This window comes from Drosophila miranda, assembly GCF_003369915.1.
Source record: "Drosophila miranda strain MSH22 chromosome Y unlocalized genomic scaffold, D.miranda_PacBio2.1 Contig_Y1_pilon, whole genome shotgun sequence".
Lineage (NCBI taxonomy): Eukaryota > Metazoa > Arthropoda > Insecta > Diptera > Drosophilidae > Drosophila > Drosophila miranda.
This window is the reverse complement of record NW_022881603.1, coordinates 37,429,656-37,449,695: the sequence shown is the minus strand read 5'-3', so window position 1 is coordinate 37,449,695 and position 20,040 is coordinate 37,429,656. Positions and strand designations below refer to the sequence as shown.

General features: G+C 45.9%; 2 protein-coding genes and 1 pseudogene across 3 annotated transcripts in view; 1 reads left to right on the top strand and 2 right to left on the bottom strand.

The window, feature by feature from the left end:
* The first annotated feature begins 352 nt into the window (after nucleotides 1–352).
* LOC117190875 (synaptic vesicular amine transporter-like) overlaps nucleotides 353–20,040 on the top strand; it is a 30,734-nt gene continuing 11,046 nt past the window's right edge. Inside the window, exons 1-3 of one of the 2 annotated variants that reach the window (XM_033395894.1) lie at nucleotides 353–637; nucleotides 4,610–4,841; nucleotides 11,636–12,152. In XM_033395894.1, coding sequence (XP_033251785.1) covers nucleotides 11,657–12,152 — 496 coding nt within the window. In that variant the 5' untranslated portion in view covers nucleotides 353–637; nucleotides 4,610–4,841; nucleotides 11,636–11,656. The remainder of the gene's footprint in view (nucleotides 638–4,609; nucleotides 4,842–11,635; nucleotides 12,153–20,040) is intronic. The other variant, XM_033395895.1, reaches the window with a different exon arrangement.
* LOC117190877 lies at nucleotides 14,783–16,037 on the bottom strand. Its single transcript, XM_033395896.1, has one exon. The coding sequence runs from the start codon at nucleotides 16,027–16,029 to the stop codon at nucleotides 15,229–15,231; it is 801 nt and encodes a 266-aa protein (XP_033251787.1). The 5' UTR covers nucleotides 16,030–16,037; the 3' UTR covers nucleotides 14,783–15,228.
* On the bottom strand, nucleotides 17,452–18,688 carry LOC117190876 (annotated as a pseudogene).

The window sequence follows — 20,040 nt, the reverse complement described above, 5'->3', positions numbered from 1 at the left end:
GGACACGGCTACATCCACACACAATGAAGGCAATTGAGCAGAAGCATTGCCGCTGGCAGTTTTCATCAATACTCGGAGTGGGAGTGATGGGAGCGCGAGCGATAACGAGAGAGACAGAGCAGGGCCAAACGGATAACGGGGATGGGATGGGATGGGATGGCATGGATGGACTGCAACAGGCAGCGGCAGACAACAAGTGGCAGCGAGGGCCGACTGCGCTGCCTTTGCCTCTGTCTCTATCTCTGCCTTTGCCTCGGCCGCTGGTGCTGTTGCTGCTTCTTCGCATAGTCCTCGCATCCACAGCCGCATCCTGAACGCAGTCGTTCCCTGTCGTTGTCGCTATCGCCGTCGCCTCGTGCGCCGCTTTCGCTCGCTTTGGCTTTCAGTGCGAGATGAGATCTCGTGGCTGATGGACGTGCTAGATTTCCACGTTTCCAGTGCAGCACCAGCGCCACACATTGATACTGACACTTGTGGCACTGCCTCATCATTTTGTGATGGATTGCCACGAAAATGTGGCTTAAAGTTTCATTTTAAACATCAATTCTAACAAATGTGCGACTGAGATAGTGCGTTACCAAACCCCTAAAAGCGGAAACCAACACCAACAGAAACATCAAAAACGAGGGGGAACGCTGTGAGTTGCTGCGGACACCGCAAATCTACGGTTATACCCGATACTAAGTCAGTATGGCTCTCCTCCGGCAGACGCCGCTAATATTAAACGACACGACAAAGAGTGCGTGCGAGAGACAGAAAATCAGTATGAGCGTGACGTCGGGAGCTGCGTAGCCACTGCAAATTGATTTGTTCCTATTGGCTATAAAAATGATCTGATCTGATCCAGATTCAGCAATCTGATAGATATGGTCATTATCTATGATTCTGCGTTTTTAGTTTTCTCGAATGTGCAATATTGTGGATGCAACAGATTTTCGTCCTTTGTATGGGAGCAAGGGGGTGGGGCGAAATTTTGAGATACACGTTTTATAGTAAGATCGAACAGGAGTGCGGATATCAAATTTGGTTACTCTAGCCTTAATAGTCTCTGAGATTTTTGAACATCCCCAGATTTTCGTCCTTTGCGGGGGCGGAAGGGGGTGTGGCGAAATTTTGAAACAAACTCGTCTCGGTCCGATATATAAGGAGTGTGGGTACCTAATTTGGTTGCTCTAGCTTTTATAGTCTCTGAGATCTAGGCGCTAATGTTTTACTCTAAGCAAAGCCGCCCATGCTACGTGTGTGTTAGAGAGAGACAGGGCGAGAAAAAATGAAATTGTTTTCTTGATGCTGGCTATAATAATAATACGATCCAATTCAGATTCCGCAGTCTTAAAGATATGGTCATTCTCTACAATTCTACGTTTTTGGTTTTCTCATATCTTTAAAATTGTGGATGCCACAGATTTTCGTCTTTTGTGGGGCGGAAGTGGGCGGGGCGAAGTTTTGAAATATTTTTGTATCAGTGACATATCACAGAAGTCTGGATCCAAAACATCGTTGCTCTATCTCTTATAGTCTTTGAGCACTAGGCGCTGAAGGGGACGGACAGACGGACGGACGGACGGACGGACGGACGGACGGACGGACAGACAGACAGGGCTCAATCGACTCGGCTATTGATGCTGATCAAGAATATATATACTTTATGGGGTCGGAAACGATTCCTTCTGGACGTTACACACATCCACTTTTACCACAAATCTAATATACCCCAATACTCATTTTGAGTATCGGGTATAATTAGCATTTTAAAGCGGCAACAGACGCTGATAAATATATTGAATGTGCGAGTATTTATTAATCGATTTGAATCGAGCCTGGTGGGCACACAAGATTATTTGCCTGGCTTGTTGGCAAACATGGGAAAAATCGAAGACAAATAATTCATACATATATGTATTTATCTTTGTTTGCCCGGCACAAATAGCCGCAGTCTCATTGAGTAATTTGTGGGGATGGAATCCCATTTTTGTTGACGGTATTTACCTTTTGCGAATCGATTATGTTTCCGAATATTTGGGATAAGTTTTGATGGTTTCAATAGAGTTGTGAAAACATATTATTAACTAAATAATAATAATAAACATGATAAAGTTTGTAGATATATTTAAAGGTTTCAACTTTCAACAACAAAATAAATCTTTCTTCACTGCAACTTATTGTCATAATTCGTACTTTGTGTAGGCTTCCTTTTTGGCCAAAGAACTTGCTATTCAGAAGAGCACACACTTCACTCCACTCAAAAGGAAAGCCGCTCGGCCTTCAACTAAACATCCCCAAGTGGCTCACAGTTATTCGTTGCAAGAAGGACCAGAAAATCCGTTGCACGCTTTTGGCTTCTTTATTTACACAACCATTTTGCAATTTATTGTTTCATTATACCCGATACTCAAAATGAGTATTGGGGTATATTAGATTTGTGGTAAAAGTGGATGTGTGTAACGTCCAGAAGGAATCGTTTCCGACCCCATAAAGTATATATATTCTTGATCAGCATCAATAGCCGAGTCGATTGAGCCCTGTCTGTCTGTCCGTCTGTCCGTCTGTCCGTCCGTCCGTCTATCCGTCTGTCCGTCCCCTTCAGCGCCTAGTGCTCAAAGACTATAAGAGCTAGAGCAACGATGTTTTTGATCCAGACTTCTGTGATATGTCACTGCTACAAAAATATTTCAAAACTTCGCCCCGCCCACTTCCGCCCCAAAAAAGGGCGAAAATCTGTGGCATCCACAATTTCGACGATACGAGAAAACTAAAAACGCAGAATCGTAGAGGATGACTATATTATCTTCTAGAGTGCAAAATCTGAACCAGATCGTATCAAGAATCAAGAAAACAATTTCATTCTTTCTCGCTCTGTCTCTCTTTAACACACAGGTTTCATGGTCGGTTTTTCCAATTGCAAAATATGAGTTCAAGGATCTCAGAACCTATAAGAGCCAGAGCAACCAAATTTGGTATCCACACTCCTGTGATATCGGACCTTGACCATTTTGTGTCAAAATTTCGCCACACCCCCTTCCGCCCCCGAAAAGGACGAAAATCTGAGGCATCCACAAATCTCAGAGACTATTAAGGCTAGAGTAACCAAATTTGGTATCCGCACTTCTGTTAGATCTCACTATAAAACGTATATCTCAGAATTTCACCCTACCCCCTTCCGCCCCCACAAAAGACGAAAATCTGTTGCATCCACAATATTGAGGATACGAGAAAATCAAAAACGCAGAATCATAGATATTGACCATATCTATCAGATTGCTGAATCTGGATCAGATCAGATAATTTTTATAGCCAAAAGGCACAAATCAATTTGCATTGGCTACGCAGCGCGCGACGTCACGCTCAGACTTATTTTCTGTCTCTCTCGCACGCACTCTTTGTCGTGTCGTTTAATATTAGCGGCGTCTGCCGGAGGAGAGCCATTCTGACTTAGTATCGGGTATAAATGTAGAGTTGCGGTGTCCGCAGCAACTCACAACGTTCCCCCTCGTTATACCCGATACTCAAAATGAGTATTGGGGTATATTAGATTTGTGGTAAGAGTGGATGTGTGTAACGTCCAGAAGGAATCGTTTCCGACCCCATAAAGTATATATATTCTTGATCAGCATCAATAGCCGAGTCGATTGAGCCCTGTCTGTCTGTCCGTCTGTCCGTCCGTCCGTCCCCTTCAGCGCCTAGTGCTCAAAGACTATAAGAGCTAGAGCAACGATGTTTTGGATCCAGACTTCTGTGATATGTCACTGCTACAAAAATATTTCAAAACTTCGCCCCGCCCACTTCCGCCCCCACAAAGGACGAAAATCTGTGGCACCCACATTTTTAAAGATACGATAAAACCAAAAACGCAGAATCGGTGAGGATGACCATATCTTCTACAGTGCAAAATCTGAACCAGATCGTATAATGATTATAGCCAGAATCAAGAAAACAATTTCATACTTTCTCGCTCTGTCTCTCTCTAACACACAGGTTTCATGGTCGGTTTTGTCAATTGCAAAATATGAGTTCAAGGATCTCAGAACCTATAAGAGCCAGAGCAACCAAATTTGGTATCCACACTCCTGTGATATCGGACCTTGACCGTTTCGTGTCCAAATTTCGCCACACCCCCTTCCGCCCCGCAAAGGACGAAAATCTGGGGCATCCACAAATCTCAGAGACTATTAAGGCTAGAGTAACCAAATTTGGTATCCGCACTTCTGTTAGATCTCACTATAAAACGTATATCTCAGAATTTCGCCCCACCCCCTTCCGCCCCCACAAAGGACGAAAATCTGTTGCATCCACAATATTGCACATTCGAGAAAACTAAAAACGCAGAATCATAGATATTGACCATATCTATCAGATTGCTGAATCTGGATCAGATCGGATCATTTTTGTAGCCAAAAGGAACAAATCAATTTTCAGTGGCTACGCAGCGCCCGACGTCACGCTCAGACTGATTTTCTGTCTCTCTCGCACGCACTCTTTGTCGTGTGGTTCAATATTAGCGGCGTCTGCCGCAGGAGAGCCATACTGACTTAGTATCGGGTATAACTGTAGAGTTGCGGTGTCCGCAGCAACTCACAACGTTCCACCTCGTTTTATTATACACCCACAGGAATACTCCAACAAAGCACGACTTCACCCGCCAAAAGACCAGCCAAAACAACACAACCATACCAGCAATCATCATAGCAACATCCACAAGTTTCCTTTGCAATAGAACCAGAAGCAGGACAGACATAAGTACCTTCCACCCGCCCCAAAGCTTAAGAGCGTCAGACAAACCAGCAACAGTAGACCCCAGGGCGAAGGAGCAGAAGCCAAGCCGTATATAAAAAATATCCCAGGTGAGCCCTGTCTATACAATATTATTAACAATGAAGCCAGATGAAGAGCTTGAGGACATCTTCTTAAAAGATGTTATCATTTCATTCCCTGTCAGAGCTTGTTTTTCGTCTTTCATTCGTTTTCTATGTCAGCTCTCAACCATCAGAGTGATCAAGTCGTATGATCTATGATACCCACTTAGACACGTTCTGGGATGATTGCCAGTTGGCATCGATTTGAACTAATTAGTTTAGAGGGGCTCATTTACACGGCTCCCTCATTTACTATATGTATGAGCGGCTACCGTTTTGCAATTAAAATTGCAATTACAGAACAATAAGACTTATAGGGGAAATATGCGGGAAATTGCAGCCTTTGATAACAGGTTGAATTTATGAGTTTACTCGCGGATAAGTAATCCAAGCAAAGGTCTCAAGCGTAATAAAACGGACAAAGAGCTCTTATATGTTTTGCTTCAATGTCAAGCTCAAGTCCGTGCTCACGCTCGGAGCTGAGCTGAGCTTCGTGTTAATTAATAAGAATCTGAAAAATGAGCACAATTTAAATAAAGTTGCGTGTCGAAGCTAGTGGAGAAGGCATGTGGCAAGTAGCCGCACTAAATGTTGACCGTCGGCAGTTGAAAATGAATATTGTGCAATTAACAGAAGCTCCATTCAACCTACAGCACAGCTCCTACCCCTACCAACAGAAACAATTATTAGAATAGAAGCAGCGACAACAGCAATCAAAAGAAACAACTGAGAGAGCATAAATAATGAACGAAACAATCGCACTGCATCGGATCGCATCGCATCGCAGCGCAGCGCACGTGCAAGCGGAAGCTGCTTCGCCATCGCTAAATTCTGTATACCCTACACAAGTCCCTTAAAAGTTAGCTGCTGTAGCTGCTGGCAATGATACCTATTTTAAACTTATCTAAAGTGGTTTACAGATAAGTTTTCCTGAGACCCAAGCAAATCGATTTATCAGATAGCATATCAGAGTAAGGGAAATGGCTCCAAAAAGTTGCATATATTGTGTGGAGATAATGTTTTTTATCCCCAATCGGCCGACTAATTATTTCGAATTAAATAAAACTCGGCGCAGAAATAAAATTACGATATTTTCTTTAATGCGTGACATCCAAATTGCAAGTGTGGCTTGCCTGCCCTTTACATTGCCGCTCCGATCGCTAAGCGCAGCTTCGCTCGGCCGACGTCGGTAGGCAGACGCAAAGCGGAGATAGCGAAGAGCGAGCTGGCAGAGAGCGTTTAGCAGGGCAAGCAAGCGCAAAGCTTTAACAAACAAATGAGTGACATAGACATAAGTAACAAACAAAATAAGCGGCTGAGGGCCAAGAATTAGGTGCTATTTGGCAAGCAGCTAATCGGCTGGGTTCTGCTCCGAACATTCACCCCCAGTTGGAAGGCAAAGGCTTTCAACAGATCCATCCTGAAGGGGCAGAACCGCTATTTTTCCAACGGCCCTCTTGAAGATGCTTGCTTGGGCGCAGCTGGCGGCTACGCTGGGATGATCGTTTACGAAGGCGGCTTGTCGTGATTACGTCTTGATCATCGGGAACCTCTTTAATTGCATAGAATGGCAGGAAATTTGGCAATGTAGAAACTGTTGAAAGTTGAATTTCATTTGGCGTGGATATGTAGGTTTTTAATATATGGAAAAGTTCGCGCTGCAGTTCCTGATTCTCCGATCGCAGTTTTTCCACTTGCACCTGGCACTCGAGCAGCTGCTTCCTGCATTGCTGCTCTAAGTTTTGGTACTCCAGCGTTGTGGGTCGACAATCGTCAATAAAGATGCACGAGGAATTTTCAAAAGCGGCTAAAGCTGCACGCTTATTCTCCGAGCTATCAATGCTTCCTGATACTATACAACCAAGTTTTGTCTCCTGCAATGTTGGCAATTGGGCTGATAGTCGAATCTGTCCGACGCACATTAAATCGAAGAACAAACCAGCACCTATCAACAGATCGACACGCTGGGGCTTGGCGAAATTAGGATCAGCCAGTTTTAGATTATTCGGCATTGGCCAATCCTTTGCGTCTACGCCGAAGTTAGGCTGCATTTCCGTAATTGAGTTGGTGACAATTGCAGCAAAGGAAGCTCGATAGCTTGCGTCCTGGGATTGTACAACTATATGTACAGACTTGCTCGAAGGTAGAATGAAATCTCCGATTCCAGAGATGTGAACATAAGACGAGCGATGATCCAACTGCAACTGATCAGCAAGTCTAGATGTTAAAAAGTTTGCCTGAGATGCAGAATCCAAAATGGCACGACATGGGATAAGTGCTCCATAACGATCTGTTACATGGACGAGGGCAGTAGGTAGCAACACGTTCTGGCTAGGCTGAGATTTCTGGATCGAGGGGGAGGGCTAGAACACCCGCTTGCTAGAAGCACAGTCGCGGCCTCTTGCTGGATCGATTCCTCGGCCGGTGAAGAGGAAGATGAAGCACCAGTTCCCGATGGAATGTGGAGTAGCGTGTGATGTTTGGCCTGGCAATGCCTGCAAAGTCCTGACCTGCACCTCTGCAATTCATGGCCTTTGTTGAGGCAGTTCAAACACAAGCGGCTCTTCTTTGCTTCTTTGTATCGTTCAAACGCAGAGAGATTCAGGAATTCCTGACATCTAGATATGTAATGCTCGGAGGAATTGCAATGGTTACATTTGGGGTTAGGATGGTCGTTACTGGAGGTGATAAGGGTGACAGGTTTGTCTTCTCCCACCTGCTGGCTAGGAATTGTTACCATAGCCGATCCCAAATTTTCCAGCATCCGACATCTTGCTTCCAAGAATGAGGCCATGCTTGACCACCGAGGCAATCCTGACGTCGGCAAGTTCTCTTCCCATTTCTCCTTGGTCTTGTGGTCCAATTTAATGCCTATGATGAAGATCAGCAACCCATCGGATATCTCCTGCGGGGTCGCCAAGGTCTGAAGTGCACGCAAGTGCGAATTGATTTTGTCGCTGAGCGCGCGCAAGCCGATAGCCGAGCCCTTCTCCACCCCTTGCAGCCCGAAAATAGCCTTGACGTGTGCCTGAAAATGTAACAGTTTATTATCGAATCGCAACATTAGTAAATTCAACGCCTTGTCGTAATTCTCCTCAGAAAGTTCCAAGGAACGTATCGTATCCAGCGCAGCACCATCTAGACATCCACGAAGATATTGGAATTTTTCGATGATTGGTATACGATGGTCTTTGTGCACCATTGTCGAGAACATCGAGTGGAATTCTGGCCAATCCATGTAGCTCCCACCGAATCGCGGAAGCTGCAACTCGGGCATTCGAGAACGGCCTATACTATTATAGGCGAATAACGACGAATTCCCCTCGAGAGTATGCCGAGCCGTTGAATTGGCAACATTTACCGTGCGAGCAGCCATCAACTCCCGCGACAGCCTGGACCTAACCTTGACATAAACATTCGAAAAGTCCAGCCGGGTATCATGGGCTAACTGCAGGAAATCCAGCCTTCAAGGCTCGTTTGAGTGGCATCGAAATCCGCATTCATTCGCTCGATTTGCTCTAAGCGATCTTGAAGTTCTGCCTCATCTAACTCGGCAAGCTCTTCCTTGGTGAGAAAGCGATCCATGGCCTTTAGTTGGCGCGCGATGGACTCGGCCTTGTGCTTGTAGAAATCTACATCACTCGGCATTGCTGCGTTCGCGACATTGATAGGCTCAGGTGCTGCCATGTTGAGGTTTTAAAAGAGTCACTCAGCACGACCAAAAAAGACACTCTGTATACGTATAAACGTGGGAACCGCAAGCAAAGGGATTACAGCTAATGCCTTTAGCTGTGCGGCTGTGCGAGCTGTCCGATTCCGCTTTGTACTCCGCTTGTGTGTATTAGTGAGTTCGCTGCACTGCCTACCGCACTGCACTGACCGAATTGTCGCGACAGAGAAATTAATAGCCAGCAATGCGTGTATGTAAGTATGTTTTAGCACCGAATTGTGCTTAACCGCCGAAAATTTGCTAGGGCTAACGAATGTCGATCGCGAATGATTATTAATTGACACTGCAACTCAGAGATCACGTCGGGGTCACCAAATTTTATGTGGAGATAATGTTTTTTATCCCCAATCGGCCGACTAATTATTTCGAATTAAATAAAACTCGGCGCAGAAATAAAATTACGATATGTTCTTTAATGCGTGACATCCAAATTGCAAGTGTGGCATGCCTGCCCTTTACATTGCCGCTCCGATCGCTAGGCGCAGCTTCGCTCGGCCGACGTCGGTAGGCAGACGCAAAGCGGAGATAGCGAAGAGCGAGCTAGGCAGAGAGCGTTTAGCAGGGCAAGCAAGCGCAAAGCTTTAACAAACAAATGAGTGACATAGACATAAGTAACAAACAAAATAAGCGGCTGAGGGCCAAGAATTAGGTGCTATTTGGCAAGCAGCTAATCGGCTGGGTTCTGCTCCGAACATATTGAATAAACTTATTTCTTTTGGGATATTATATTTGAATTTACGAAATGCAATTGTACCCCCACTTTAATATACAAAACAGAGTTATTAGAGTTTCCTCTTGCTTTAATTTATTGTTGTGTGGAACACGGGGAGTATCCGGAATATGATCAGATTGAATAATCAGATCGAAATTGAAAATATTAAACAGTCAAGCTTTGTTCTTTGTTCTCTGAGAGTGCGAAATCGAATTTCAAGTTGTGAGCCAACGGAATTTGCCTAATTTTTTATAAGCATTTGCCTTTGTCTGGTTTCGGTTTTCCCATAGGCGTAAAAACCGAAATTGCATGCCAATTGCTAATTAATGATTTTAAAATGTATTTTACACACTTTTCATTGTGCATTTATTTTAATAACAGAAATTCCCGGCCAGAGACACACACAACCAGAGAACGCTCAGACAATTCTGTGTACGGCAAATAACCAACACGAGCGATAAACTAACTAATGCCAAAGGCAGAAAATCTTTTTTGTTTGTGCAAAAATGATTTCGTTTAATAAGCTTCAGGCAGCACGCCAAAGTTTTTAGTTTGAGCTGAGAGCGACGACTTGTCGGTAGCCACCAGCCACTTGTCCACCAGCCACCGAAGAAAACCAACAAATCGAGAACCGTAGCTTGAGCCGAAAGTGAAAGTGCAATTAAGCTGATTCGATCAGATCAGAGCTTCCTGGTTGCATCTTGACAGAGAACTGCCTTGGGACAGACTCCCGCCCGCCCTAATTGATATTTCTGTACGCGTACCGAAGATCGTAAAGCAGTTCAATTGCAATAACAGGGGTTCTATAAATTCTAAAGGCTGTGCGGGAGCTCAGGCTCATTGTGCAACTGATATTCCCGTATCTTAACTAAATACTCTTGCAGAAAAGAATTAGCTGTGAGGTAAGATCGAGCAGCATTAACAGATACTCCAGTTACGTGCCTGCTAAGTACATACTACATTCCCATTATTTAAGCAAATGATTGCATTTGTTAGTAGTTGAAACTAATGCGTCAGCTTTGCTGTATACATTTAGTTTGGACAGATTGGATCAATTAAAATTAAAAATGTAGTAGCGCCTGTCACACCCCCAAAACGTGTCACAGTCGCAGTATAATTCTCATTCTCATTGAAAACTTAAAGAACTCGAACCAGAAGGAGCGCTCTTTTGTGTCAGTCCCGACACGCTCTCTAAACGAATTATGTTTTCAAATTCAATTTGCTTTTGAAATTTGGAATTTCAAAACCCATACTACCATGGTTCGACAGTCTGTGATGGCGAAAGCGGGAAAGATGGCGTGGCTACTTGCACCAAGAAATAAGCTATCGCTGTACAGCAAAGTCACGATATACAAGTCCATCCTCAGCCCCATATGGAAATACGCACTTCAAGTTTACGGCATCGCGTCAAAAACCAACTTAAATAAAATTAGAGTTGCTCAGTCAAAAATTCTACGACGAATATGCAATGCTCCATGGTACATACGAAACAGCGACATCGAGAGGGACCTAAAGGTTCCCAAAGTGGGCGATGTTATACAATTACATGCAGCAAGGTACTTGCAACGACTTGGTGGTCACCCTAATGCGCTAGCCAGACGTCTAATTAACCCGCCAAGGAAAAGAAGACTCAAAAGGAGTCATCCACTGGATCTCCCTACTAGATCCCTCCTATAACATCTCATTAACTTTTTGTAAATATTCTAAATAATGTATGTACCTACTCCATATATGTAACATTGAGTTTAAGTATGTATCTCCTGTGATCAATTGTTTTTCCCCTTAAATGTAAAACTAGATTAAGTTGCCACGAAAGGTAGCAGTAAACTTGTTTACAATAAAATACAAATTTTCCACATGAAAAAAAAAAAAAAAAAAAAATAAAAATTCAATTTGCGCCCTGCGATAGGCAACGAAAGATGTTTCAATGACAAATGTCGCGCATTCCCCGTTGTGCCACGGTGTGCTTGTGTGTGGGAGTGGATGGGGAAGGCAATTAAATAAATATTTAAATTGTGTATGATTCTATTAAATGCGAGTTCTCGTGTGAAATAAACTTTTTAATTCAAATCGCAAGATATATAATTTATTTTTAATTACCGAAAATCATTGAGGCATAAGGCGAACGCAGCATTGGGAATGGGAATGTGATTGGGATGGTGGTGGGAATAAGACTGGGCACGGGACTGGCATTGGCGTTGCCGCTTCCGCTGCTGCTGCCTCTGCCACCGCCACTGCCACTGCCTGAGAAGGAGCAGGCAAAGCCGCTTATAATTTGATTGCAGTTTAAAAGGCAATCCGCTTAGATCTAATCACAGTTGTTCCCTGTCCGACCCTTAGCAACTAGCGGCTAGCGACGCAATGCAATCATCGACTGATGCGGGCAATGGTGGACCAAGAAAATTCTCGCAGAGCACAGCACAGCAGCAGCAGCAGAAACAACAGTCGGAGATTAGCACAGGAGCAGCGAGCGGCAGTGAGACCACCTCTTTCACCATAAACGCCAACAATCAGCCGCAACCTCAGCAACAGCATCCTGGTGGCATCAACACACCCAGCAAAAATCCCTTCAAGCAACAGTTGGACAGCAATCAGCAGAATGGCAATATGGACACGGACTGCGGCATTCTCGGCGTTGGTCGGCAGCCTCCGGCCCCGCCACCACCCACGTATCAGTCGCAGACGCAAACGGGCCGCCAACCGCCGCCGGATCAGTATCGCCAGGAGGATCCACGCGCTGCCGGGTCCTGGTCCACCGCCAAGTCCTGGATGGTCAGCTGGCGCGGCTCCAACCGTCTTGTCCTCGTCATCGTTGCCATAGCCCTGCTCCTCGACAACATGTTGCTGACCACAGTGGGTAAGTGCACCTGGGGGATGACTGGGTGGGTGGTTTTGATATACATGAACAAATCTTTTTCCCTGGAGCCCATTAGCATTTCATGACCATTTATCTCCTGCGGCTGGTTATCTTTGCAATGGAAGGCAATCGCTTGGAAATGGTCCGTTTCTTCAAAGGGACAGAGCGGTAGAGGAAGTGGAGTGCCGCCATTAAATTACCACAGAGCACCACTTAAGCTAATGACGGTTTTCCTACTGAACATAAGCTGTCAATGCTCATCCTCATATCGGTTCATCAATTCGATTGTCATTGAGTGCTGATGGGAGAGATTTTCAAGATCTGGATGGTAGGAACAACAGTTGTTGGCCATCCATTGGGAGTCAATTAAGCCTCTGATCTTTGTCCAAATCAAATCCGAGTCTATTCTCTAATTTTGTTAATTTTTCGATGAAAAGCCTGCAGGGAAATCAAACCGTAGCCGGACCCAACTAGGGTGTCATTCCCAACCCTGTCGACAACTAATCAATGTTGAAGTACCAATCCTTCGTCATTAACAAAAACCCCATGGCCACTGACCAATGGACCGAACCGCACTGGGCCGTAGCTGAACGGAGCAGCTCCAAGTGGTCGACAGTCAATTAAATAGACACGCACAGGGAGCTGCGTTTTAACTGAAAACCCTCCTGCGTTTGACACTAAAACCCAACCAGGGGAAGCTCTCGTCCGTCCGAGTGGCAGCAGTGGGGGATGGGATGTGTCCGGAGCAAGTGCTTGTGTCAAGTGTCTGGACAAACGCATGGACATTGAGTGGGAACGCAGTTGTCCGGCGGTGCTCCAGCTCCAGCCTGCGGCTGTGGCTGACAAATACAACAGGCCACACAAAAAACGAGGTGGAACGTTGTGAGTTGCTGCGGACACCGCAACTCTACAGTTATACTCGATACTAAGTCAGTATGGCTCTCCTGCGGCAGACGCCGCTAATATTGAACCACACGACAAAGAGTGCGTGCGAGAGAGACAGAAAATCAGTCTGAGCGTGACGTCGTGCGCTGCGTAGCCACTGAAAATTGATTTCTTGCTTTTGGCTACAAAAATGATCCGATCTGATCCAGATTCAGCAATCTGATAGATATGGTCATTATCTATGATTCTGCGTTTTTAGTTTTCTCGAATCTGCAATATTGTGGATGCAACAGATTTTCGTCTTTTGTGGGGGCGGAAGGGGGTGGGGCGAAATTCTGAGATATACGTTTTATAGTGAGATCTAACAGAAGTGCGGATACCAAATTTGGTTATTCTAGCCTTAATAGTCTCTGAGATTTGTGGATGCCCCAGATTTTCGTCCTTTGCGGGGGCGGAAGGGGGTGTGGCGAAATTTGGACACGAAACGGTCAAGGTCCGATATCACAGGAGTGTGGATACCAAATTTGGTTGCTCTGGCTCTTATAGGTTCTGAGATCCTTGAACTCATATTTTGCAATTGACAAAACCGACCATGAAACCTGTGTGTTAGAGAGAGACAGAGCGAGAAAGAATGAAATTGTTTTCTTGATTCTGGCTATAATCATTTTACGATCTGGTTCAGATTTTGCACTGTAGAAGATATGGTCATCCTCACCGATTCTGCGTTTTTGGTTTTATCGTATCTTTAAAAATGTGGGTGCCACAGATTTTCGTTCTTTGTGGGGGCGGAAGTGGGCGGGGCGAAGTTTTGAAATATTTTTGTATCAGTGACATATCACAGAAGTCTGGATCCAAAACATCGTTGCTCTAGCTCTTATAGTCTTTGAGCACTAGGCGCTGAAGGGGACGGACGGACGGACGGACGGACGGACGGACGGACGGACGGACGGACAGACGGACAGACAGACAGGGATCAATCGACTCGGCTATTGATGCTGATCAAGAATATATATACTTTATGGGGTCGGAAACGATTCCTTCTGGACGTTACACACATCCACTTTTACCACAAATCTAATATACCCCAATACTCATTTTGAGTATCGGGTATAAAAATGAAAACGCCAAGGGAGGGGGGGTTTTTTTTGTGCTAAACGTTCATGAATTTAAATCAACAAGTTGGGGCCTGGCCGGCCACCCAGCCGAAGACAAATACACGTAGCGATGGGAAATAGCCGAGAACCAAAGAGGAAAACCACTCGAGCAACTTGTTGAGGGAACGGAAGTGAAAGTCAAAGGAAAAAGCTGAAGCAAAACTATTAGCTCCAGCCCGAACTTTTTTCCTGTTTCTTCTCCAGCCACTGACTGATGGATGGCATGGATGGGGTGGAAAGGAAGGAGAGTGTTCTGGGGAGGGGGCTTTTAGCTTGCGACTCGAGGCATTTCCACTTAAGTGCTTTCTCCCTTCGCGCTCAAGGTGTTGAAGCGAAAATAGCTGCGAATACTTTTGATTATTTGATTCATTTGATCTCTGTACACCCACCCTCTATTCAGTCTCATCCCTCCTCCATTGCTCCCGTAGCTGTCGCCATGTTCTGTATCGCATAATATTCTCATAAATTAGATTTAGCCTAGGAGCATGTGGAGATTTATATGGGTCATAGATGTGCTGTTGTCTCGGTCCCTTATCCGTATCCGTACGTATCCCTTCGACGCCCGAATGACTCCAAATTGAATATGCAATAAGGTTTTTGTTTTATTGAAAGAGATTGAATACTTAGTAGAAGAATGAAGCTTTAAATAGGGGTAGATTTGATAGCCTTAAATTGGGCCCAAGTTGGGGGTCTTCCGGGCAGCAATAAAACGAAATTACAAAATTATTTAAGTAAGTTATTCAAATACTAAAAAGTTCGTTGTTGTGCTTTAGAGGAATATTGAGAGAGAAGGATAGTTAGTAGAGTTTTCAAAGGACTTATAGGACTTATTATTTAATTTTAGACTTAAATGTTAATAATACTTATTCCAAAATAACTAAGCAATACATATATGTTGACGCAGTTCCTAGCCTATGATCTTAGTCTAAAAATGTCGAATATCAGCTCTATCCAGGGAGCTATCGCCAAATAGAACTTTCGCTGTAAGACCTGGATGGCCCAAGAAGGATATCTAAGCCAGCAAGAACTCAAAGCCTTCATGGCTTTGCCTGATGGTCGGCCACGTCCATAGTCTCCAGCTTTTCCAGGCAGGGACCCGGTCGGCGGGTGGGCGTGGTTCTCAGGGAGCGGGCCTTCGTTGAGCCACTGGGCATCAGTTGGTCGAAGCCGCCGGAGCCGTCTTTGTTGAGCGACGCACTGCGGGAGAAGGGCAAGTAGGCGTTCAGCTGCCGCTCCAGCACGTCCTTGTTGATGCTGGTCTCCCATATCTGCTTCTCGATGATGCTGCTGTAGCGGGCCTCGAAGCTGTGCTGGTGGCGCATGTTCTCGGGTCCCGGTCGCCCTTTGGTTCGCTCCTGGCCGCCGGGCGTGGGCGTTGACGGCTTGAAGGGGCTGCCCACGGAGAAATCCTCATCGGACACGGACATGCCTGCCCCTAATGGCCGGAAAATTAAAATGCGCCGCGGAAAACTTTGCTTGTTAGCAATGGACTCGCAGGACTCTCCTGTGAGCTCCTGCCGCGCTCGCTGCTGAAACGCGAATAAGTCATGGCAGGCATCGGGCCCGTCTATAAGTTGCCTTGTTATGTGTGTAATCCATATATTGTTGCGCATTTTCTTTGCTCGTCGGGCGGAGCTCCAAAGTTCCAAAGTTCCGACTCGCCTGCAAAGTAATTGCTGCAAAGGCAGCCAGCTCTCGGCTCCCTTTGTCTTTGGTTCGTCTGAAGGGAAAGAACTTTTCCTTTTGGGTTGGGGTTCTTCATGAATTCCGCAAGCCAGGACTAGAGGCAAAGGTCTTTTTTGCTGTTTTTTGCTTTCATGCCAGACGCAATGAGTCATTGGTCATTGCTCATCCCCCCTATCGATATTCGAAGCAAATCTGAATACTGAAGCGTCAGTCATAAAAGCAACGAAGACAACGACAACTTGCCACGTGTGGCATTCAGACAGTTGCAGGTGTCGCTGGCATGGGACGCGACAGAAACCAGAGCCCAGGGGAAGTTTCCCTTCGAATCGGCTGACAGTTGAAGCCCTATTACCCGCTCGTTTTGATGGATACGTAATGTTCATAATTAGTTTACTACATTGACGTCCTGTCTACAGTGAAACCAAGACAAATAGTTCTAATAGACAAATAGGTGCCTAAGTTCGAACTTTCATAAAGCTGATTTCTAATTAAATCCTATAGATCTTTCACCTAGTAACAGCTAATTATTCAGTAGATTAAAACTCCTAAAAACACCAATGGATTTGATCGAAAATGGCGGAAAATTCACTAAAGAATTCCAACTACTTGTATACTTTATTTTTCATTCCTAATCTATTTCCATTATATCAAGGCCGATCTATACTGAAATTTATCCAAATGGCAGGCATATTAAGTGACGAATCGGTTGTATACAAAATGCACAAAACTTTCTTCTTCCATGAGCCATGTCATAAGGGAAAATTCTACCGTGCCATTTTCATTAAAAAAACTTTACCCAAAACTTTGCGCCCCTTAAACCACAGAGAATGTCAAAATCAACAATGAAGTCAGAACCAAAATCAAAACAAAAAACACTGGGCGTGGCCCAGGGCGCCGTCTAATCCAAAAATAAACGAAAGCCGAACCAAATTCCAAACAAAAGAAAACTTTCAATGGCAACGAAACAAAAACGGAAATCAATAAAAATCCACAAAAGGTTATAGGATATTAATAAGTACAAGAGCCTACTATACACTACCTAAAATACGGGTACAGTGATTTTCTGTATTAAAAAAAAAAAATTTGCCTTTACCCAAGAACACCCAAGACCAGAGAAAACAGTCAAAGTTGTCCAAGGGTTTTCCAGATAGGCTAAGCACAATTCGTAGGGATCTGTGACTGTTTATCCATTTGTTGCGGTTTGTTTTAATAGCATGTTAATAGGACAAGAACAAAGGCTGGTAGAGCTGGCTCCCCCTACTCTACCTTTGAGGCGTGGCACTTCTGTGGCCCCATAAATATAACGCTTGTTGTCTTCCGAGGTAAACACGTGCGGAAACATTTAGAAAAGTTTCGCACTGGCAAATAGTCCTTAAATACGATATGGTATGGTATGGGAGACGAACCTTGAGGTTGGGCAAATTAAACAATCGTACCACTTGAATGCCAATGAACTTTGGATAGCTCTATGGAAGGGAAACAGAGACAAGCGATCGCCTAGCTTTATATACAGGACCAGAGGACCTTAGCCCCCTGCCATATCGGACCATAATAATAATGGTACGATTTCCCAGCTAAAGCTGACACAACTCACTGAAACTGACGCTTAGTGCATCCTCTCCAAAGCCAGCCACCGAGGGCAACAGTCCCTTCTTGGGAAGGCTGGGCATGAAGATGTGGAGCTGCTTCCGGCTGTCCAGGCTGACAGAGGAACCCGCACCATTGGCGGCCAGTCCCCGACTGCTGTGCGGCGGCGTGCGCGTCTCCTCGGAATGCGAGGGAGAGGCGGCAGCTCCACTGTACAGCCGGGCGGATGCCAACTGTCCGGCCAGACGTCTCGTGGCACTGGCACTGCTGCTCAACGCACAGAGATCAATGTTGCGGGCCGGTCGGTTAAGACGAACGGGGATGCCCTCCTTGTTGAAGATGATTGTGATGGGCCTGGCATTGGCTGAGGCAGAAGCGGAAGCGGAAGCAGAAACGGAAGCGGAGGAGCAGGTAACCACTGTGTGGTTAGAGGTCTGCTGCGGCTTGGCACTGGGCTTTCTTGGTGGCTTGCGGCCGTCGTCGCCATTCGCTTGAGGCTCACTCCACGGTGCTGGATGCGCTGGCTCCTCTGGTTGAACCTGGCCACCTGGGCACTGCTGGTGACTGGCTGGATGGGAGCCTCTTTCACGATGTCCGTCCATCCGGCCAGGTCCAGCCAGTGGAGCACTCGTTCGGCCAGACTCTCCTCGGGATTTTTTGCCGTCACGGAGAGTGTGCTAGGGTCCTGCAGCGAGCTGCGTCTCGAATGATGCTCCGCCAAATGGTGGTCCAGGTGGTAGGTCTTTCCCCTGCTCAGCAGCTAGGCGTGCCTCTTGGCCTGACGACTGTTCTGTCTTTGCTCTTTGCTGCCGCCCAACGCCGTGGCCGAGCCTGAGGTGGGATTCATTCTTCCGGCCAAAGCAGGAAAGGACTGTTGCTGCTGCAGGGTCAGCTTGATGGCATCCAGCAGCAGATACTCGTCTAGAAGCTCGATACTTTCCTCCGGCGACTGTTCGTACTCCTCGTAGGATTGGGTCTGCGGATAGTTCGCTGTGGGATGCAGTAGTCCATCACTCACTGACCGTTTGGTAGATACACCTGCCACTTACCTTTCGGTCGCGTCCTCTGGCGCTGCCTCTGACGCGGCTCGTAGTCGAGGATGAAGTGCCGCCTGCCTATCGTCTCTTGCCACACGGAGCGGACAAACAGAGGCCTGCTGGCCGACTCCCAAATGGGACGCATTTCCTGCTCAGTCTCAGTCTCCGCCTTTCCCCCTCTGAGTAATTAAATGATTTGCATATTAATGGATCCAACAACCAACTCGGGGAGGATACTTTTGTGGCTCCTTTGGTCCTGTGCCTCGTCGCTTGTCGATGACTGACTGCTTCGCCAGTTGCTGCCTCACTGCCGCCGCTGTTTGGCTTGACGACGCCGCCAATGCCGCCACCATCATCGCCAGCGCAGCGAATGTCGCCCTGCATATCGATGTATCTGTGACCTGTGGATGGGCCACAGGGATGGGCAAATGTCCCTGCTGTTTGTCACTTATTACTTGTAACTTTTTTAACCTTTTAGAGAAGAGCTTAAGTTCTGTTGACAAGGCTTAAACTTGATCAAAAGTTGTTTGCCAAACCGATTTTGATCGAAATGTTCCCGACTATGTCGTAAAATATTGAACATCAGGCTGAAAAAAAACATCTACCTTTAAAGACGTTTATGAGTGAATCGAGGGACTCTTACCGTAAATTCAGATATTTAATGAATGAATGCGTCAAAGATCGAAGGATCCTTATACGGGTGAATAGGTTTCCATCTTTTCTTTGTGAAATCACCAATTCCTCTAACAAAACAGAATAATTTGGGTACTAGAATACCAAATCTCGTAGCCCTGGCCACCTACAGCACCAGCTCCAGCTCCAGTCACTGTTTGTTTGTTTGTCTGGCTGCATGGCTGCCTGATTGCCGGAGTCGCTTTCCTTTTGGCTTTGCGGAGCGACCGGAGCGGCAACTGGGTAGCTTCTGCTCCACCACCACGAGCACCCAATCCCCCATCAAGCCCAAGCCCATCCCTTGCCATCCCTCGATGTGCTGCACGTACTTTTCCAGAATGATTATTTTTTGTGTGTCAAAAGCTTTGGAGACAGTCTAATGAGTGGCTGGGGACTTGATACTTACAAAAATTACTAGGCAACAGTTTTCTTTTTGTCGCATAAAATCGGTTGGCTAATCGTTTGGATGTTGTGGCATTCCAAGTGGTTAACTCCAATTAAAGGAATCGTACGAAATTTGCATACATTTCCGCTTGCATGTCATTGCATGGACTTCCAAGGGGTTTTGTTTCCGAATGGGGGGTTCCTTTTTGGGAAAGCTGCCAAATGGCATGTCGGCTTACATGGCCGACATATGTGACAGGTGGATGCGGTTGACACGAGGCATCATAAGTCTAAGGCAAAGTCGGTTCCAGGTCAGGCGAGACTTCCACTTTCGCTTGTACTCATTGGAAGACACCGGGGCACGAGGCAGCACGAGGCCGCACAAGCCTGCAGCAGGGGGTTATGAAGTACTACTATGTACCTGACCCCACAAAACAACATAAAAGCCCCAATTAATGGCAGACCCACACCCCCATATGGCTC

Coding starts and splice junctions, on each gene's coding strand:
- LOC117190877 (XM_033395896.1), bottom strand. CDS start 16,029: ATGACTCATTGCGTCTGGCATGAAAGCAAAAAACAGCAAAAAAGACCT.